We start from the raw sequence: 23,126 nt of genomic DNA, 5'->3' as shown, positions 1-23,126 counted from the left end.
GGTTACCCGTCTCTTCCCTTGTTTTTTTTCAGCCACGACTGCAGCAAAATTTTTTGCCACCTTTGGAGTTATATTGGGGTCTGTGTCCTGGAGTAGGAAATAAAGGCTGAACAGATCAGGTGAACCAGGGAATCTCTGGGAAATAGGAGAAATGAATCTTGATCTTATGTCTCGGTAGTGGGGACATACAAATGTAATGTGGAACAGAGATTCCGGGGATCGGCCATCACATGTACAATAGATGGATTTTACTCCCCCCGAAAGCCTACTGTCGAGGACATTCGAGGGGATCACATTAAATCGTGCCTTCATAAATGCGAGCCTAGTGGAAATAGATTCAGAAACAGAGTTAGTCAAGGACTGTATGATAAAATGGGCACAAAACGTAGGTGAACCAATAATGATGGAAACATGGGAAAAGATATGGGTCAGAAATGTAAGATTTACACAAGCACATAATCTAAGGGAGAACTTTTATAAAATGTTTTATAGATGGCATTTAGACCCCAAAAAAATAGCCTGTATGTATCCAAATTTACAACCTAAGTGTTGGCGATATGAGTGTAAAGATGCTACATATTTTCATATATGGTGGACATGTAAAAAAATTAAGGCTTTTTGGATAAAAATATGGTGGATTATTCAAAACATTTTAAAGAAAAAAATTAAATTTACACCACAGGTTTTTTTGTTGGGAATAGTCATGGATTGTACTGTAGTAGAGACTAAGTTGGTTTTGAATTTAATAACGGCTGCCAGGTTACTGGTGGCACAGTACTGGAAGAAGGAAGATCCACCCACCATTGAGGAATGGACATTAAAAGTTGTGCATTTGGTAGAAATGGCGAAAATTTCATCATATCTTAAAGACCATTCAAATGAAAGATATATATCGGAATGGAGAAGATGGATCGATTACATACAGAAGAAGTATCCGAATAAGAAGATTCATATAGCATATGAATGAAGTAACTTTAAGTAGTTTATGTTTGTTTTTTGAATTATAAGGAGTTAAGGATCTGGGGAGAATATGAAATGTAACAATTTGTTAGCATATTCTAGCTTTTGATTTGTGAATGCTATACCCTGTGCTTGTTCTGGGAAGTCTAGGGAGGGGGGTGGGGGGGAAGAGGGGGGAAGGGTGGGGGGGGTGAAAATGTTTGTATTTTCTACAAAACTTTTCAATAAAAATAAATAAATAAATAAATGCGAGCCTATGTTTGATAGAATGTAACGCGGAGAGATAAGGCGGAGGGTGAGGCAAGGGAACAATACCAAGGGAAAATGGTGAGCATGTTCTCGATCCGTTTGCCAGATTTAATTGTCTATCAATGTCATCCAGCTGTTGAAAAATCAACGATTTGGCAGCATCAGGGCCTAAAATGAAAGCTTAAATGGGGGAAATCCCGATCTTCAAAAATTTTGTATGGATATTATGGACCCAGGGACTATGAAAAAGGTCCCACCATAGGCATTGGCCTAGGTAATAGCCTGGGAGTCTAGTCCATAGGGACAACCAATAGCCAATTGCACGTTTCCACAAGATTGTAGCAAGTGAGGATATGCCCAGTTCCAAACGAATTGCGGCATTACTTACGCAGGGAAGGGCTCCAATCAAACGGCGTAGGAACTGGCTGTGGACAGACTCAAGAGAGGAGATGTTGGATTGGACCCAGAGGGGGGCGCCATAGGTGATAGTAGCTATCACCTTTGCCCTGTAGACTTTTATTGCTGAGGGGATGTGATGGGCTCCCTCAGTATGAAAAAAGTGCAAGGGGGCATGGGTGGAAATCTTAGCCTTATTACAGAGAGACTTAACCTGCGCAGGCCACTTGGTATTGGATTGAAAGAGGATACCTAGATATTGAAATCTGTGGACCTGTTCCACTGGGATGCCATCAAGGTTCCAATGATAAATTTTCCTGCTTCTTGCGAAAACCATGATTTTAGACTTAGAGTGGTTTATATGCAGTTGGTTAGCAAAGCAATAAGCAGAAAGGATTTTTAAGGCTCTATGTTGGCCCATCCGGGAAAATGAAAGTATTGCGGCATTGTCAGCGTAGAGCAGGAGTGGACATCTATAATCAGCTAATCTAGGGGCATGGATGTAGACCATGTGATCCGAAAATGCCTTTCTCCAGTCACTGATATATAAGTTGAAGAGAAAGGGTACCAGTATACACCCCTGCCTAACCCCCTTATTAACGGGGATAGTATTAGAGAGATCTTCCTGCAGGGTAAAACCTTGCAATATTATGACTCAAAGTCCAGTTCTGACATACAGTATTTGCATGTAACATTTCAGTCTCAGCGTTAGGGTATCATAACATATTTCAGTATTCAAACATCCTAGTGGTTAGGAATGTATGCCAATTGGGATTTATCTCTAAGTTTGAATTTCCATAGCATACTAATTTATGAAAAATTGAATTCATCACGTTAATTATATATGTACAGCATACAGAACCATAAATTAATCCCATTATCTGAGTTTTCTTGCCTGTACATTGAGAGACAAACTAGCCAAGGTAGGTTTTAGCTTAAATAAATTCTGTAAATCCAACTTTTGGTGGCTTCTGGATTTCGTCTCAAACTCTATAATCAGAGATTAAAATTTTAAAGTTGTTGTGAAAAACAAAGAGAAAGTGCATTGTTATTCAAAGTTCATTTGTTACCTTCAATCAGTTTTGCATTGGGTGGCCAGTTCATCGTTTTTTATTTTCTTCCCTGGGGAAAAAAAAAGATTGATTTTGGTTGATGTTGGAACCATTGCAAATGAGATGAGTAAATGCTGATTTATGTCCCCTAACCCTTGATGAAAAAGAATCAAAAGCAGCAAGGAGGCAGCAGCTAAAATGATCCCAGTTTGTCAATACAAGAGTCTTGTATTATTAGATTGAATGTTTTGTCAATTTCCCCTCTAAAGTTTTGGATGACATGTAGAGCCATAAATTAGGCAAGTAAATCCTACCATTAAAGATGGGCAAAGGTTCAAAGATAAACTTATGCCAAATAAGTAAGCAAATCGTATAGCTTAGTATGTAACTTTTTGAAAGCTAATTTCTAAGCCTGCAGCAGGCCAGGGAGCCAATTTTCAAATAGGACTTGAATCACTGCTGATATAGATTTTAAGAAAATTAAAGATTTTGCTTTAATGGAATACTGTAGCACTGCATTTGTATGAGATGTCAAATGAAGCTAATTAAAATCCTTATACTCAATATCAAAACTTTAAAACATAAGCAACCTTAAATAAGGAAAGTCCCATACACATGCAGCTCTCCAAGCTGGTTAAAAGCGAATTCAAAGCTGGGTACTTTAGTTTTTACTTAGTATTTGGTATGTGTGATTGTGATATTGCAGCAAACAGAAAGCCCGTTTTAAATGTATTTGAAATAAATTAAGTTCAATTGGAAATTACTGGGTAGGAACACTGGAATATATATAAAATATATACTGATTGTGAAATATACATTTATTGTAATCTTAGATTTTTAAGATATAAATGTGAAGTTTTGGTGGAAGTTAGGATAGAGGTAGGAAAATTCAAAAGAAATAATCACTGAATGTGGTATTATTACAAGACGGACTAGGGGTGACATGATAACAATGTTTCAATATTTAAGAGGCCAACCTATTCTCTAAAGCACCTAAAGGCAGGACAAGTAGCAATGGCTGGAACCCAAGTAAAGAGAGAACCAACCTAAAATAAGGAGAAATTTCCAAAAATTAGAATAATTAATCAGTGGAACAGTTTGCCTTCAAAATTTGGGGGTGCTCCATCACTGGAAGTTTTTAAGAAGAAATTGGACAACCAGATATCTGAAATGGTGTAGGGTCTCCTGCTTGAGCAGGGGGTTGGACTAGAAAATAGAATAACAGAGAGGGAAGGGTCCTTGGAGGTCTTCTAATTCAACCCCCTGCTTAGGCAGGAAGCCCTACACCACTTCAGACAAATGGTTATCTAGTCTCTTCTTAAAAACTTCCAGTGTTGGAGCTTTTACAACTTCTGGAGGCAAGTTGTTCCACTGATTAATTGTTCTAACTGTCAGGAAATTTCTCCTTAGTTCTAAGTTGCTTCTTTCCTTGATTAATTTCCACCCATTGCTTCTTGTTCTACTCTCAGGTACTTTGGAGAATAGTTTGACTCCCTCTTCTTTGTAGCAACCCCTGAAATATTGGAACACTGCTATCATGTCATCCCTAGTCCTTCTTTTCATAAGACTAGACATATCCAGTTCCAGTTCTTTATATGTTTTATCCTTGAGTCCCCTAAACATCTTTGTTGCTTTTCTCTGCACTCTTTTGAGAGTCTCAACATCTTTTTTACATTGTGGCAACCAAAATTGGATGCAGTATTCCAAGTGTGTCCTTACCAAGGCAATATAAAGTGGTATTAAAACTTCACATGATCTTGATTCTGTTTATGCAGCCTAGAACTGTGTTGGCTTTTTTGGCAGTTGCAGCACACTGCTGGCTCATATTTAAGTGATTGTCCACTAGGACTCCAAGATCCCTCTCACAGTCACCACTATTGAGCAAAGTATCACATATACTGCACCTGTGCATTTTGTTTTTCTTGCCTAAATGTAGAACTTTTATTTTTTTCACCATTGAATTTCATTTTGTTAGATAACACCCAATGTTCAAGTCTGTCAAGATACTTCTGTATCTTATACCTATCTTCCGGAGTGTTGGCTATTCCTGCTAGCTTGGTGTTGTCTACAAATTTGATGAGTTCCCCATCTATCCCTTATCCAAATTATTGATGAATATGTTGAAGAGTACTGGGCCTAAAACAGAGCCTTGGGGTACCCCACTGCATACCTCCCTCCATGTAGATGCTGTTCCATTAAGGACTACATGTTGAGTGTGGTTAGTCAGCCAGTTACGAATTCATCTGGTGGTGATGCTGTCTAACCCACATTTTTCTATTTTATCAAGTAGTAGATTATGGTCTACTTTGGCAAATGCCTTACTGAAGTCCAAGTAAATTATATCGATAGCATTCCTCTGGTCCACTAATTTTTATCACTTTGTCAAAGAATGCAGTAAGATTAGTCTGGCATGATCTGTTTTTGACAAACCCATGTTGGCTTTTGGTTATTACTTTGTTTGCTTCTAGGTGTTCATTGATTTGTTGCTTGATTATCTTTTCCAGAATCTTCCCTGGTATTGTGATTAGGCTGATGGGTCTATAGTTTCCTGGATCCATTTTTTTTCCCTTTTTTGAATATAGGAAGTACATCAGCTCTTTTCCAGTTCTCTGGCAGTTCCCTGGTGCTCCAGGATCTTTGAAAGATGGTTCAGTAGTTCTGAGATCACATCTGCCAGTTCCTTCAGAACCTTGGGGTGTAATCCATCTGGTCCTGGTGATTTGAACTCATTTAGAGTAGACAGGTGCTCATTTACCATTTTCTTCCCTATTTTAACTCGTGTTCCTAATCTGTTTTTTGTGTTGTTTTTGATAGGTTGGACTGTTTTTTCCCCTTTGTGTAAAGACAGATGCAAAAAAGGAGTTAAATAATTCTGCTTTTTCCCTGTTGCTTGTTACCTTCTTGCTACTTTCCCCCAGCAATGGACCAATTGTTTCCTTGACTATTTCTTGTTTTTAACATATTGGAAGAAGCTTTTTTGTTATTTTTTACTTTTATTGCAAGCCTTTATTCGTTGTGAGCCTTAGCTTTCCTCACTTCATCTTTGCTGGCTCAGGCTATTTGCTGATATTCTGCCTTAGTTATGTGCCCCTCTTTCCACTTTTTATACTTGTCCTTTTTGTCATTCAATTTGTCAGAAAGTTCTTTACACAGCCATGCTGGTTTCTTTTGAGAGTTGTTATTTTTCCTCTTCACTAGTATTGTGCTAGACTGAGCTTTTATAATCTCACTTTTCAAAATTTCCCAAGCTTCTTAAGTTGTTTTCCCCTTGATGATTCTCATCCATGGAACCGTTCCCAAGCTCTCTCTAAGTTTATTGAAATTAGTTCTCTTTAAGTCCAAGACTCTAGTTTGACTTTGTTCTATTGCTTGTGCTTGCATAATGTTGAATTCCAATATTGCATGATCACTCCCCTCCCAAGGGCCTGTAGCTTCAATCTTCTATCATTTCATCTCTGTTAGTGAGAATTAAGTCCAATATGGCCAATCCCCTTGTTCCCTTCTCTACTTTTTGGGAAACAAAGTTGTCTGCTAGGTTTCTCAGGAACTGTTGGATGTTCCACTTGGTGCAGAGTTTGTCTCCCAGTTGATGTCAGGGTAGTTTAAATCCCCCATTACTATTGTGATATGCTTCCTACATACCTTAGTTATCTGACTAGGAAAAAGTTCATCTATTTCTTCTGTTTGGTTGGGTGGCTTATAGTGTACACCTAAGGCAATGCCATTTTCCCCGCTTTTACATTGATCTAAATGCATTCCAGGCAGTTTTCATCATTGTTGTGCTCTATTTCTGTAGAGATGTAGTTATTTCTTATATATAGTACAACTCCATCTCCTCTTTTATTTGGTCTATTTCTTTTAAATAATTTAAATCACTCTAGCTGTACATTCCATTTCATCCCACCAAGACCTTCCAAGTCCCTTCCAGCTCTGTTATACTGTTATTCTGATTCTTTTTTGTGTCTCCAATTGAATAATTTTGGCCTGGCTAAAACTTTTCTTGTGGCTATTTAAATTTTAAAATGTTATAAAATTACAACCAAATATGGGGCATATTAAAACAAAACACACTAAAATAAATATTAAAATAATTCAAAATTAGCATGAAGAATAAAGATAAATGTTCAGTCTAACATAATACTGAGCTTCATTTATAAGCGGAAAGGGCTCTGAATAGCAGAAGCTAGAATCTAATGTAAAGTTTGAATTAGCAGCTCCAGATGTTAGAATAGAAATAGAAGTAACAATGTATCAAAAAATACACAAAATACACCCATTCCAATTCAATTTTATTTAACCTATTACCTAGGGCAGGAGTGAGCTTGTGATGATGCAACAGGGAGCTACTTGAATGACTATTTAGCCTGCCTTGCACACAGTGCTCTAAAGAAGATTGTTCTCTATCTAGTCATGACCTGAATCCAATTTATTTGGCTTCTGGATATAGAATGAGAGTAGAATATTTTTTTCCCAGTAGCAAAATATAATGGATAGAGAAGAGCTGCTGAAAATTGCCTTAACAGTCCTGGCAATTTTTCAGTCTTCCTCTCAATGGTTTTTCCACAATGAGGAGATGCCTTTAAAAAGGGAAAACATCTAATCTAGGTGCCCAAGCGTTAAAACAGATTATAGATTTGGAATATAGAGGATATAACAACATTAGATTTTGTAAGATAACAGAATTATTATGAACTAATTGTCTCTCTATACTATTCTGAATAATGGAAAACGTATTTTAATGCATCTAATGATAACAGATTGAGACAGTCAACTTTTGCTTTTTGCAATATTTTGTTGTTAATATTTAATTGATGCAGCCCTTGGATGAAATATGAGCCTTTTAAAAAATGGGCGACTTCTTCCTGAAGCCAGAAAAAAATATCCTTATTCCTAAACATATGTAAGATGTGCAGTATACCTCCAAGTACTTCATTAGAAAAATAAATGATGCTGCAATCACTAGCCTCAATTAGGCAACAGAGCTGGTTGCTACACAAAATGTTTCGCATAAGCCTCTCTAGAGGAAAAGACTGAAGAGAAAAAACAAAACAAAGCTGTACATATTTCTGCTAGAGAAAATGCACTATTATCTTCAGTTTTGTTTAAGATAGGATTGGCCCAAGACATTTTGCTATCTTAAGGAACAAACTGGACCCCTCTGATAAATAGATCAGCTTGATTGAGAGTTGACAGTTCTGGTAATTAGATAGATCCTCTATCATGCTGAAGAGAGCAGGCTAATTTAGGAACTATAAGGCAGATTGTAGGATACAGAGGCATGGGGAAAATTTTAAAAAGTCAAGATGGCAGCCAAAATAGTGCAATGGAAGCCATTTTGTTATCTTTTCCACCCCTCCCCCGGATGCCCCTGGTATTATACTACATATAGGGCTCTTTCCCTCCCTCATTCCCATCCTCATTCTCCAAAACAAGATGTGATAGATTCAGAAAGAATGGCTGGGGAATTATAAATGCTTCCCCTATCATTTATTTCCTGATATAGTTATATTATAACTCAAATGTCAGTGTTCCAAGAAATGACCCCATTTCAAAACAGAACTCTGAGGCAGATTCTCAAGGAACAGGTTTTATTTTGAAGACATCATCTTGGCATCAACTGGTGGAAAGCCAACTCTGAGCTTTCCCAGAAGGGGTGATATTTACTTACCTTTGCTACCAGTTCGCAAATGGAAGTGCACACGCCACCTCTGTGCATGCACTGGACCTTCTGTGCATGTGCAGAGCATCAAAAACGGGACGTGTTGATGCCCGGGAAGATAGGCAGAGCCTCCCGCAGCCGCCGCTACCGGTTTACCTGAACCGGATAGAACCGGCTGAATAGCAGTACTGTTTCCTGGGCTTTCACTTTGTCACAAAACAATAAATCACATTATCCAATCCAGGCACTGGCTGGTTACCTGGCAACTCCTTCCTCCATCTCTAGCCAGTTGTGGTTGGAATGTCCTTGACCTAGGTGTAAAATCCGGTGGGCCGACACAGACAATGAACTAGTTTGTTCTAGTTACAACCCACCCCCCTCAGCTCCAAGGTTTCTCAAGCCTGAAGCAAAGTGAAAGAACCCCTAAAACAACCACAGAAGGGAAAAAGGAAAACCCCCATAGCCAGAACAGCTTCAGAGTTGACAGACTGCCCCCGTTCATCAGAAAGAACCTTCCTGCAAAGGGAGACAGAGCATGGTGGGGTTAGTTGAGCATTTCCCTAACTCCCCTCTTTCCCCCAGGAGGACCCTTCAGTTTTTGGGGGTACTTGTCATGGAATTGCTTTACTAGTTTATCCACATTCATTTTCCAACTTTTCACCTAGGTGGCCTCCACAATGGGATACTCCTTCTAGTGCACCAAATACTATAACTGACCCCTATATACTTTCAAGTTTAAGATCTTCTTTACAGGTCTGAAAAGCTACCAATTCTATTAATAGGTGAGGTTTATCAGAGTTCCAGTTCTATCTATATGTACCTATAAGATCCAAGATACAAACTATACATTTTATAAATAAATCTATTGTCTTGTTCAATAATAAAAGATTTATGGACAATTTATTATTTTAAAAGACTATAAAATATAAAACAATAAGAATATTATCTAAAACATTATTAAACAAAAATAGGAGTTTTTTGTAATAAAATCTGCTTGGAGTTGAGTATAAAAAAGTTTAACTATAATACATGTAATTGTTATTATATACATTACGTTCAATGCACTATATAAGTCCTTAAAGTTACATTTCTCAAAAAAATTCTACATAAGGGTTGAGTTATCTTGAAAAGCAATTTTTAACATAGGCCCACGATTTAAAAAATAAATAAATAAATAAGCCCATATTCATTATCACTTTCTCAGTTGCCTCTTTTTGATAGTTACATGTCGAGGGGCAGTACTTGTAGATTTAATGCAGTGTCCCTCTAACCCTCCTACTTAATTTGAATATTTTACTAATCATACCCAAACTTTTAAGAAGAGTAAATGTAAAATAATTAAGTGGACTCTATCCCAAATTTGTAATTATTTATTTCCATAATAGTAATAAACGTTATATGAAATGCCATAATAAATCAGCAGAGGGGTAAAATTAAGTATCTAATAAAAGTTGTTTGGTTGCTTTCCATATAAATATTTGCAGTTTTACAGATAAACTAAATATGGTTGAGTTGCTGTGTATATCACTTATCACATAATGAGGTTACCATCTTCAATATTGCCTTAATGCACCAATATGCACTCTATGGAAATAATTTATTTTATTATAACATCCTTTATAATGGACTGCAGTCAGCAGTAATGCTTCTGGAGTCTGACTGAAAAATGAATACTGTCTTATTGGCAGGCTTACAGTTCAGCAAAATAACCTCCAAAGTGATTGTTCATTGCTTTTCTCTCAAATTAAAATATCCCCATTTTCAAAAGAAATGTGTCCTCTTGATATAAACTCAATGAAAGTATGAAATATCAACCTTCCCTTTGATGTCTTCCAAATGTTGGCTGTATTGGCTGAGCTGGAAATTACACACTTGAAAGCATCAGGTTATATACTACATTATCTTGAACAGTGACCATTCTGAATTTAATACAGGTAGTCCTTGAGTTATGATCACAATTGATCCCAAAATTTATGTTGCAAAGTAAAACATCTGTTAAGTGAGTTTGCGTCATTTTATGACTTTTCTTGCCACAGTTATTAAGTGAATTGTTGCATTTGTTAAATTAACAACATGGTATTAGATGAATTTGGCTTCCGCATTGATTTTGCTTGTCAGAAGGTCACAAAAGCTGATCACAAGACCCTAGGGCACTGCAACCATTATAAATATGAACCAATTATCAAGCATCTGAATTTTGTTTATGTGACAGGGGATTGCTGCAAAAGTCGTGTGAAAAATGGTCATAAGTCACTTTTTTCAATGCCATTGTAACTTTGAACAGTTACTAAATGAATTGTTGTAAATCAAAGACTACCTGTACAATACTCCATACCCAAGTAAAAACAGACAGCAAATTATTCTTAGAGGGCTTACCCAATACATCTTGCTAACCACAGTGTGAATAGCAGCTATAAAGTATATGTAATCCTGGCATCCCCTCTATCTCATTCCATTTCCTGAGTTTGTGCAAAGTCAGATTTAGGTTTTCTGGTATGGGAATAGTGTTTTCCTTCTTATGCCAGAACAAGGCCTCTTATGAGGACAACTTAGGTCACATGAAGGAGAAGCCTTATTTTGGCTTGAGCTCAATTGAGGTCTGGCTTCTGCAGCTGTCTTATGTAGGGCATTTTATATCAAACTTTGAACTGAGGGTGCCTGCTGCCTCAGAGCTACAGTGTATTTCATATATACACAAACCAAAACCATTTTCTTAGATTAAAATCTTAACTCTTCCATAACAGCATAAAACTGGACAATCACTAGATAGTTGCAAAGAGATACAGAAAATTCTCTTTGCTGACATCTACTGTTTCATAGTTCAATAAACTTTGATGAAAAAAATAGGAAAAAAATTGATTGGATGATATGCTGAGGTCATATGGGTACTGCCTGAATGAACATGTGTCCTTTACGGCAATATTAGTGGCAAATTTTCCAATGGTTGTGAAGATGATGAGGATTAGATTTTAAGCCAGGAAGACCATTAATTATAACCCTTTTTGTTCCAGATGGTAGAACCTGTATTGACAACTTTATTCTGGATGTGCATTGTATACATATTATGACTGCAGATGAATTTAGCAGACATTGTTTTCTCCTGTTCCTATTCCTCTGCCAGGAAAAAATAGCAAAGCCAATGATTATTTTTAAATTGTTGAAAGTTTTATGTCTTTCCATGGTTCCTAATTAGAAATTGTATATGTTCACAACATAAGTAAGTGACTGCCTTTCACTGGAGAAACACAAACCTGAAGTTTTGTGGTTTAAATGATCAAACTGCACATTTCTAGAATCACAATTTACAGTCCCAACCTAGGTATCTTTTGTAAACCTGAGAACCTTCAGTGCATATGGAACTCCAAACGTGCAAAATTTGATCTGTTCAGTTTTATGGTTATAAATCTGCAAGTACACAACAATTGTCATGAAAATACTATAGTAAATATGCATCTCTGAGCTCTGGTGACTATATTGTATGCTATTTATTACAAGCAAGGTACAAACATGTTTTTATGATGTATTATGTTAGAGTCATTTGTCAGACTCTTTCAAAGCACGGTGGCCATTTAAACGCAATTCAAGGTGTTGGTCATCACCTTTAAAGCTCTAAATCAGGGCTATCAAACTCATGGAGTTTTGGGACTTTTTTCCCTTTCACTAAACCGGGCGTGGCCAGCATGAGACACATCCGGCCCTTGGGAACAGTGGTGAAATCCTCTGCAGATTGCCACCAGTTCACTGCCTATGCATGTACAGTGTCTGGCAAACATGCACTGTGTGCGTGTATGTGCAGTGAACGCCAAAAGCATGCTGCACATGCATACATGTGTAGTACATGCCAAAAGCACACTGCATGTGCATGCGCAGTGTGCGCCACATGCATGCTTCATGCTGAAAAAGGAGGCTTGGGAAGGTAAGTAGAACAGCGAGGAGGGGAACAGCTGTGCTGTGAGATTTAGCTTTGCTAGAAAGCAGGATTTCCTGCTTTCTAGCAAATATAAACCGTGCAGCACAGCTGATCGTTGGAAATACTGGTTTGGATGAACTGGTAGCTTTTTTTCATTATTGGTTCGCCCGAACTGGTGTGAACTGGTAGCATTTCACCCCTGCTTGGAGAGTTTGACAGCTCTGCTCTACATAGTATGGTCCAGGCTACTTCAGGAACCATCTTAGCTAATGGGACTGGCCCACACCACCCATGCTAGCAGAGGGAGCATGCTGCGAATCCCATCAGCTAAGAAATTTTGGCTGGTGGGCTTCAGAAGAAAAGCCTTCTCTGCTATGGCTCCTACCCTCTGGAATACCTTACTCCCCCTGAGGTGAAATTGGCTCCCAGCCTCCTGACTTTTCAAAAGAATCTCAAGATCTGACTTGAGGGACTTAATGGGAGAACTTCATACTGGAGGTGATTGATTGATTAAAACCTAATCCCACCTCTCTACCCTCTGTGTATCCATTCCCGTCTTTCCCATCTGGTTTTAATGGTTTGTAATTATCAATGATTTTATGTACTGTATACCATGACCTTTGATTTTAAAGTCTTTTTTGCTTTAATGTTTTATATTGTAAACCACCCATAGTTTTTGGATATGAGATGAGTGGCAAGTAAGTTTTTCATAAAAATAAATAAATAACCCTGTAAATAATTATTGACTGTAGCATTTCTGTGACTGTGTAGCATAGCTTCTTTGGCCATGATTAGACAGAACATTCCTTTAAGATTTATTGGCGTTAGCTATGTAAGCTTGTTACAACATGATCTTCATGGAGAGCTAAGAACTTGTTTTACTGCACTAAGTTACTTTTAAGGAACCAAATTCCTAAATTAAACATACAAAGGTTGGGTTTTCACTCTATGCTAGTGAAGTCATAGTTTTTTTAAACAGTGATACATCCAAACATAATTGCTAGGTAACCACAATACATCAAGTTATAACATAAAGGTGTAATAGAATGTAGCAATGGCATTGGGAAAAGAGGAAACAATCTGACAAACAAGAGAGTCAGGAACCCTAAAGTCAGAGAAAGAAATTTACCCACTCTCACAGATCAGGCAATTAAAAATGGCAGCAGGAAGTTTGTACCTTAAGTCTTGTAAAATTCATATCAGCCCTCCCAGATAAGCCAGACAGGAAACATTACAAGATGAATTAATTCTGCTTTATTGTAAGGCAACATTGACAAGACTGTTGCAAGGGCAAGTCCTTCTTAAATCATCACTAGCAAATTATTGAGTTGACATCACACTATCAGAGCAAGTGGAAAATGTTAATTGCTAAATTGAATAATTGACTTCATATTCTTAAACATGTTCAAATAGTATTTGAAGATTTGAGATTAAAGCTGATACATCAAAAATTCAATTGAGTGTATTGTACACCCAGGAGACTATACCTGAAAAGATGGACATCAGAGTTTATTTGAGATATCTTTATTGACTCATATGTATGATAAGATACTGCATATTTTTGATATTTTGTTGGAGACAGTATTTAATGTATATTAATAAATTTATCAGGAAATATTTTATGTGCTACACACATTAATGTACTGTTGAATTATATACTAACGTTTGGGAGTCTGACTATTTATGAGGAATTATGCTTGTACCCCCTCCTCCCTCTCTCCCTGTAATAAAATACTATTGAGGAATTGGAAATGTGATATTATTTCAGATATTAAGGACTGACTTTTGGTAATGTGTAACATGTATCCTGGAAAAGGAAATACTTTCTACTAATCAAAGAACAAGACAACATATTCTTCTTTGAAATAGCTTTTACAGTATTTTATAATAATACTTTTATTTGAATAAAATTGTAGTATTATAAATTTTGGTAAATTAAGACCTATTTGTTTACTATACATTGTTTACTTTTCCTTTCTTCTGTTCTTCGTTATTTTTATGATTTATTTAATTATGAATATTTTGGCATTTTGCTTATATTCTTTTCTGTTGCATAATAAATAAATAAAATAAACAAAAGATTAATCAAATGTTTACTTGATATGGCTACACATGGAATCAAATTTCTCCTGATGTCCCTTCCTTCCTTTTTGGGAAGAATACCATAAAACATTATTGATTGGACCACATGATTATTGATTGGGCCTTGGGGGCTGGAATGCTGTGAAGTTGTTTTCTATTCCAGTAAAAGGTCTTGTTCATGATCACTCATACTTTGGTCATCTCCTCACTGGACTATATAACATACTCTACAGGGACTTCCCTTGATGATCATTTAATTGGTACAAAGTGCAGTTAGGGTAGTTGCATCTTGTTATGCTGCTACTCTGCAAACTGCAATAGCTCAGTTGTTTTCTGGGTGCAATTCAAGGTGCTGATGATTACCTTTAAATCCTTACATAGAAAGAAACTGGAATGCTTGAACGACCACCTTCTCCTACAGTCTGTCTGTCCCATACATTCCCACAGGTAGGTATGCTCTAGGACAGGAGTCAGCAACCCATGGCTCTGGAGCTGCATGTGGCTCTTTCCTCCCTCTGCTGCGACTCCCTGTCGCCGGTTGGTTCCACAATTGATAGGGTTTTCAGTTAAGACAGGTAGAGGAAAAAGGACGCCACGCTAGGAGGAGACTCTATGGTGGGGGAATGGGACTTCCAGTCAGCTCCAGAATTGAATGGCAAACGTCCAGTTAGGACCTTTGTGGCTCTTTGAGTGTTTTAGGTTGCCGACCCCTGCTTTAGGACTAGGTTCCTTCTAAGTCTTGTCATCTTACAAAACCTAGGAAGCTTTTATTTTTTCCCCCCATGGTTGCCCTTTCTTTCTGGATCAATCTCCCTGATACATGGCAGGCCTCAACTCTGCTTTTAGGGAAGCCCCTAAGACCTAGTTTTACTCCCAGGCTGGTTGCGTGGGAGCTCCCCTGAGGTTGTTTTGCTGTCTATTTGGTTGCCATTTTAGTTTTGTATTTAGATGTTTGTTAGTGGCTTGGGACCAGGTTATCTGAGGGACTGTCTCTTGCTGGTCACATCTACCCGACCTATTAGAACGGGGAGGCAGGGAATGCTGTGGGTCCCATCCCCGAGGGAGATACACCTGGTGGGACCCAGAAGGGCCTTCTCCGTGGTGGTTCCCTCTCTCTGGAACATCATTTCTCCCAGAGATTAGAACAGCCCCCACCCTAATTCTCTTCCAGAAGGCGCTGAAGACCTGATTTTGCCAGCGGGCCTGGGGAACCCAGAGCCGGATGGAGCCCATTAAATGGCTCGTGTGATTGGCTGTCACTGGGGCGGGAGGTGGGGGTCAGGGATGATTTTATTGCATCAATTTATTTGATTTTTTAAGAATTTTACTGTTTTTTAAATGTGGTTTTTTATATTCTGTAATATTCGCTATGGGCGAATAGGCGGCAATATAAATCTAATAAATAAATAAATAAATACTGTCCAGATTAATTTGAATTGGGCAGCTAAAAAAACTTGAATTAAAGAAGAGAGCTGATTGTTTCTGATGTTGTATGAAGGCAATATTATTGATTTCTGTAATTTTAATCTTATTGTTTCAATCCAAATAAAGATGTTGGGGGGAGTACATTGCTCAGAATGAGTCATATCTGGAGCAGCTTAAATCATCAATGAATAGGAGCTTTGGTGGCTCAGCAGACTAAAGCAGTTATTAACATCCACTTACATCTGCTGCTTGCAATTACTGCAAGTTCAAATCTCACCAGGCTCAAGGTTGACTCAGCCTTCCATCCTTTCTAAGGTAGGTAAAATGAGGACCCAGATTATGGGGGCAATAAACTGACTTTGTATAAATATACAAAAGTATGAAGGCTATTACTTAACGCATTGTAAGCCGCCCTGAGTCTCCGGAAAAGGGCAGCATATAAATCAAATTTAAAAAAAACAAATAACCAATTTAACCAGACTAGTTAATCCAATTTTCTGACTTCATTTAGAACACAGAACCACCCTCAACGACTGGCTGGGTTCACACAACCTAGTAAAATGAAATGCGACTGGAATAGATTAAACACTCCTGCAAACAAAGATGTAGGTGTAAAAGTTTGAGTACCCCGAGGCTGTCATTGACCTGATAATTTACGTATCAGGCAACCTTTTCTGGAGACAACTAGAAATACACAGAAATATAAAAAAAGTAGATTATTATTCCCTTCACTATACAAAGTTTATTTAATTTTCTAGTTATCCCTGAGATTCCCTGACGGTCTCTCATCCTAGGATGAAGTCGGTGCTTAAAACGATTAGGTTTTCTGAAAGGAACCAGTCAATCTGAGACTGCGGGACGTCCTAAATTCAACCTCTCCCTTTTCCAGCATCTGCGTTCCGCATCTCCCTCGTTTGAAGTGGACGCCTGCGCATCAATATCCTCCCTGCTCTAAATCTCCGTTTTTCCGTTTGTCCGTCACGCGCGTTGCGTTCCAACCCCGCCCCTACCCCCCCCCCCCCCGACCGATGGAGTGCGCTGCTCGACTTGACGACTCCCTTGGCTTCACGCTGAAAGAACACGAGCCGTTTCCGCGCCTGCGCAGAGAGCGAGAAGGCGAAGAAGCCGTTGGCGTCCCTGCAGAAGGTGACGTCACTCTTCCCAAGCCAGCTGTCAACTCCGCCTTCGTTTTAAATAAGGGGAGGTCTCGGTTTCGCCGGTCTCGGGTGCCTTCATGGCTGCCATATTGGAAAGGAAGTGAGTGCTGGAGGTAGCGGTAGAGTAGGGGCGGAAAAGCCCTTCATTCCTAGTGCGGTGGAGGACGTAGTTATTTCCCTTGACCAAGGAAAAGATAATTCGGCAGTGGATTCAGGAGCTGAGCGGCAGGGGAGCTTGACAGGCAGCATCCCAGAGGGAAAAACGGTGGCTGAAGCGGGCGGCGGCGGCGGCTTTGGCTTAAAATGGCGGACCCGGCGGAGTGCAACATCAAAGTGATGTGTCGCTTCAGACCCCTCAACGATTCGGAAGTGATTCGAGGCGACAAGTATATTGCCAAGTTCCAGGGCGAAGATACCGTCGTGATCGCGGTGAGAAAGGCGGGTGGCTGGGAGAGGCCGGGTGGGAAGAGGGAGAAATGAAAAAGGAGTGGCTGCAAGGTCTTGGGGTCGCCCCAAAGGCTTGGCCGTTGAAAGGAAGGACCCGGGTTGTATTGATCGGGGTGACAGCAGGTGAAGGTATTGAGTAATGGAAAGCTGATGCTGGGGCCAAAAGCGGGGGCTGCGCCCAGGATGAATGAGGGTGTGAGAGACCTGGAGGTGGGACTTCCCGATAGGAGTTGTAGGAGCCAGGAGGGAAGGGCTGAACGGAGCTTGGCATCCCACGGGAAGTATTTGTTTAAGAGATTGGGCCCAAGCTATGAGCTCTTCTCACATAATCCGCTGTCAACTCTGATGTAATTATCTCATGAAAGTATCGGAAAAAGTATCGAACTTACAGAAAAGCAGTCAACTCCATGTTGTTCTAAGCTTTATTGTGCAGAACAAGTGAAGTATTCAAAAGCATCAAAACAAAACCCATTGGTGAGGCTCTTGTGCTCACAGAATATCAAAGAGTTCCCTTGTGGGGCTGTAAAGTCTATAGTAAGTGCATGTTAGGAGCAGTAGTATGATTATCTAACTCACTGTTTTCCAGCAAGTTAATTGACAGTATAAGGATACATTTGTAGTAAGGATAGATTTCTATCCCAGCAAATTCTTATAGATCATTGGATAGCAATATTTGAACTTGCGTAGATTACATTAATTCACAATCTGTCAAATGATATTGTATAAGTAGAATTAAAGCACAACTTGAATTCCATTACTAATATTTAGGTGTTTTTGCAGAAAAGCATTTCATACTGCAATGCTCTCTACATGGGGCTCCCCTTGAGGAGCACCTGGAGGCTCCAGCTGGTCCAGAATGCGGCCGCGCGGGTGGTTATGGGAGCGGCGCAGCGCTCCCATGTGACCCCCCTCCTGCGTGAGCTGCACTGGCTCCCTGTGGTCTTCCAGGTGTGCTTCAAGGTTTTGGTTACCACCTTTAGAGCGCTCCATGGCATCGGACCGGGGTATTTACGAGACCGCCTTCTGCTACCACTAGCCTCTCACCGACCAGTACGCTCCCATAGAGAGGGGCTTCTCAGGGTGCCGTCGGCCAAACAGTGTCGACTGGCTGCTCCCAGGGGGAGAGCCTTCTCTGTGGGGGCACCTACCATCTGGAACGAGCTCCCCCTGGAGATATGGAGGATCCCAGATCTGCGCATGTTTTGTCGTGCTGTCAAAACATTTTTATTTCAGCAGGCTGACCTGGCCCAACTCTCCCTTTTAAATTTTTAAATCGTTTAATCTGTTTTACAAATTGGGTGTTTTAAATTTGTTTTTGGCCAAAATATTTAATAATTTTAATGGACTTTTAATGTTTGTATTATCTGTATTTTATCTTGGCTGTTTACCGCCCTGAGTCCCCCGGGAGTAGGGCGGTATAGAAATTTGATAGATAGATAGATAGATAGATAGATACATAGATAGATATAAATAATAAATAAGGAGGCAAATTGCTGCGAGAGAGAGGTTGAAGAGCGGGGGCCAGTGAGTGGGCGGGGCTTCAGCAACATTTGCTCTATAAGACGCACAGAAATTTCCACCCATTTTTTTGGGGGGGGGAAATGCATCTTATACACCAAAAAATATGGTAGATTGGTCTTGGTATCCAAATAAAACTTGTGTAAGTGATTTGCATAGCATAAAAAAAAAATCTGCCCAGCATTTGAAAAGTTCCTTAGAAATCTAAGGAAATATGAAAAAAAGGAGTATTGGATCCAAGAGGTCTCCCAGGAAGAACATTTCAGAGACGAATTTCTGGTGAAGCTACTGAAAAGATTTTCCTTTGAGTTTATTTTATTCAATTCAGATTTACTCAGTGCAAAGTATGACGCATCATTTCTTTATGGCAACCTTCCCTAACCTAAATGGTTTTATTTGTTATAAATTTACCTCCATTGTAATAATTACTCCTCATTACTACTGAGCAGTAGCTGGAGCTGAAATAGCCACATATTTAAAGACATGTTGCAGGATTCGTTTTAAAAGTTCCAGAACAGTTTCTTTCACTTGGAGAAGTAATAAGATTGTTTTGGTATCTTTGTCTTAAGCTTTAAAAGATTTTGAAAACTGATACCATTCTGAACTGTGCTTGGAAATGGTGGAGGAGGAAGTACAGGTTCTTTAAGAAATGAAGATATGCTGCAAATCATAAACAGCTTTGAAGACCTTGGGGAAATAAGGAGAAATAATTAAAAAAACCTTATTTTTCTCAAGTGGTTTGAAAAAAACCTTTTCGTTTTCTTCCATATTTTCCATATTTTTCATAATTATGGTCCTAGTCTATCAATATAAAAATTACACTTTGAATTAATTCTTTGGCAGTTTTCAGAAGTAGGCCTGTATACATTACATTACCAGATCTGACTTTGGAGCTATAAGAATTGAATAATTTGAGGTATGCCATCTTTGTCTAGAATGGCTATATTTGGCACAAAAAGCAATTTGGCCATATGCATTATGTAAAAAATAGAGAAATTTTTTTGATATATAAAGCTTGCAAGTGTCACAGAATTATACATATTAGAATATTTTTTCCTCTAAGGCTCAATATTTACAGCGTGCATATTAAAAAAAGTCATAGAAGGGAATTATGATATAATCTTAGAAAAAGTTGATTAGAATTGTATGTATAACTGCCCAGATGAAGATTGTAATCGATATCTAAAATGTTTTAAATTTTTTTCTAACTCCTTTGTCTTTTTTTCTAACTCCATTTTTTCTTTTTCACATTTACTATTTTTTTTATTGCAGTTCTTATGTATTTAAAATCTTTCAATAAAAACTGTTTTGGAAATATAGTATATATATTAATTTCCCAGCAAGGTTTTCTTTTTGTTTGTTTTAGATATTTGCGTTGGCTATCACATCTTTTTGTCTTTTCTTTATTGGTTCAGTCTACTCTGGTGTTATTGTGAATAAACTACAATTGTACTTGAGGAGGAGTTAAGAAGGAAGTGAAAATAAATCCTGTCTGAGACCTAACAAACTGTTAACTTGCTGTATGGAATAAGGTTGCTTTGAGGGATGTTGAAATATAGACTACCTGTTGCAAGCAAGCAGTTAATTAAGGAGGGCATATCTATGTTTCTCTAACACATTTCTGTGTTTAATATAAAATATAACTTAACTTTAAAAGCAAATTTCACATACTGAAATTTACTGAAGTTACAGAAGCAGAATGTTTCTACGATATATACATTTTGCTAATACTTGTTATGTTAGTTCTAAAAAGCTAATTCAGATATGTAACATTTGTGATGGGTTCAATAATGAAATGTTTCCAATTTCTCAAGGTATGTGATGTTGGGCTATAATATAAAGATTTGTTGGTGCTTAGTTTTTAAATTATTCAGGACTGCTAATTATTTTGCACAGCACATTATTTTTATTTTAGATATTTGTTTATCCCTTTATTATTATTATAAACAATTCAAGGCACAACAACATCCCTGTGATGAGAGTTGGGCTAAATGCCACTGATTGTCCCAAAATCACCCAGCCAGCTTTAATGCTTAAGGTGGGACATATTATTTGTGCTTTATGTGCAATGCATCCATATCAGGTACACACAGAGAGATAAAGATTTCTGATAGACAGGCTAGAAGTCTTTGTATGAACTTACCTTCAGAATTGTTTAAAATTTGCTGCATGGATTTTTTTATTTCATAATTTATGGACATCCACAGTTTTTATTTGACCTTATAATGAACAATTATTTTTGATGCCACACCCTTAAATCTTCTGGCAGATGCCTGGGTGTTTTTTGTTTTGTTTTTTATGGCTGCTTTTCAGCGATTCCAAAATCTGATGAGATGAATGGATTTTTTTCATGAGATTTCTGCAAAACATGGACACATGCTGCATGCTGGGTAAATCAGCTGAAAAGTTTATCATTATTGTGTGAATTCAACATTGTGTCAGAATAAGCAGGTAGTTCCTAAAAAAATGAAGTCGTATTTGTTCAGATTAAAAGCTGCAACCCAATATTTTCTCAAAACAGTTAACCAAATACCTATGGGAAGTCTATAAACAGAACATGTGAACGGTTATACATCCCATTGTTCCTTACAACTGGTGTGAAAGGCATGTTGATCTAATGCCAAAAGAAATTACAGCAGTCAGGATTAATAATCAAGAAATCTTTGATTGTCAATTCACATGATGTCATTAGATCAGGAAATTTATATCATAAGCAAAGTTTACTACATAATTTTAATAAAGTTATTGTAAGTTAAATTAATACCAGCGTTACGCATCCATTCGAATTTTTAAGGAACAATAACTTTGGATATTATATGAGCATAGCACATCTCTTTAATGAATAAATGAGTATTGTATAAAGATATCTTAAAGTAGCAGCATTTTTTTCACCTTCTCACCATGCCTGCACTAGACAGGCCTTCTGTCCTATGGGTTTAAATTGTAATTGAAACCAACAATGAATATAATGATAAACTTTTCTTTAATATTCCTTATACATCTCTAAATCTAATTTTTTTTGACTTGTAAAGTGTTTTAATTAAAACAAAATGGAAGTTCTTGTTTATAAATTTGTAATGATTAGAAACAACAATTTTCTCTAGAAATTAGAAAGCTCTAATACATGAGATAAATTTATATTCAAAAATCAGTAAACTACATTTTTTATTCTCTTCAGAATTAATGCTACTTGTTTTTTGCTATTTTGCTATACTAGTATGAAACAGATTTCAATATTTTTTAAGAATATGGTGGTTTTTGTGAAATCAGCCTTGTAGAGACTTATATAAAACACTTTTAACAAAGTTAATAAAAGAATTAGTGTATTCTTAATATGTGAGAAGAATATAAAAAATGATTTTGAACCAAAAGCTATGTGGCTGTTAAACTTACCTTTTCTTACCAAGTTGGAAATGATGCAGTTTCTGAAAGTATTACCATATTTCTTGAAGTAGCCTATTGAAATCAATCCTAGTTAGTACTTTATAGAATTATGAAAGATCATTTCATATCTCTTTGCTTAACTCTTTAAGAGTGTTGAGTATACTGACAATCTTTAGACATTAAAAACAGATGATTCTGATTTGTTATTAATTTAGCATTAGTACAGTGTATTACAATTCTTAAAAAGCTCATTTTAATATATTTTTGATTACTATTTTTATAGTCTTTACACTGTTTATTACTTTAGCACCCAGTACTTTTATATTTCAATCAGGGTGGATTTAATTTAAATCGAGTTGATTTAAATCACAATTTAAATCTTGATTTAAATCACTAGTAAAAAGGCTTGATTTAAATTAACTCGATTTAAATCATAATTTTTAAAGAGCAACTGTCATCTCTGCTACTCCTTTGACCCACTGTTGACTCACCGATAGTCCCAGTGTTGCAGAATATACAGCCTCATGCTACATAACTAAGCTCCATTTCATGCTGAATAAAGTAAATTATTTATGTATCTTAAATAGAAAACTATCTTACGATAGATTTGTTTTTTATTAAAATAAATTCGATAAAAAATAAAAACTAATTTAAATAAAAAAAAATCGATTTAAATAAAAAAAATCTGATTTAAATAAAAAAAATCTGATTTTTTTTATTTTTTAAAAAAATGATTGATTTTTATCCACCCTGGTTTCAATCTAGTGAGGGAAACAGCAATATTTCAACTAGAAAATATTTCTAGAAACTATAAAATATATATTTATCATTTCAGTATTTTATTTGTTCCTTTCAATGGAAGAAAAATTAATAAGAGCTGCATTGCA

General features: G+C 37.4%; 1 protein-coding gene and 1 long non-coding RNA gene across 3 annotated transcripts in view; one reads left to right on the top strand and one right to left on the bottom strand.

Moving 5' to 3' along the window:
* Positions 1–8,506, bottom strand: LOC117655282 (uncharacterized). Its single transcript, XR_009620655.2, has 3 exons — positions 8,326–8,506; positions 2,676–2,727; positions 1–87 (listed from the first exon to the last, which is right to left on the bottom strand). It is a non-coding gene; the product is annotated as an uncharacterized LOC117655282 (long non-coding RNA).
* An 8,440-nt stretch (positions 8,507–16,946) lies between these two features.
* Positions 16,947–23,126, top strand: part of KIF5B (kinesin family member 5B) — a 45,651-nt gene continuing 39,471 nt past the window's right edge. For both annotated transcript variants that reach the window (XM_087892980.1, XM_034402112.3), the window contains exon 1: positions 16,947–17,319. In XM_087892980.1, coding sequence (XP_087749106.1) covers positions 17,194–17,319 — 126 coding nt within the window. In that variant the 5' untranslated portion in view covers positions 16,947–17,193. The remainder of the gene's footprint in view (positions 17,320–23,126) is intronic.

The sequence above is a fragment of the Pantherophis guttatus genome, chromosome 4 (genome assembly GCF_059756535.1).
Source record: "Pantherophis guttatus breed Tessera chromosome 4, ASM5975653v1, whole genome shotgun sequence".
NCBI classification, from domain to species: domain Eukaryota; kingdom Metazoa; phylum Chordata; class Lepidosauria; order Squamata; family Colubridae; genus Pantherophis; species Pantherophis guttatus.
This window is presented reverse-complemented; position numbering and strand designations above follow the sequence as displayed.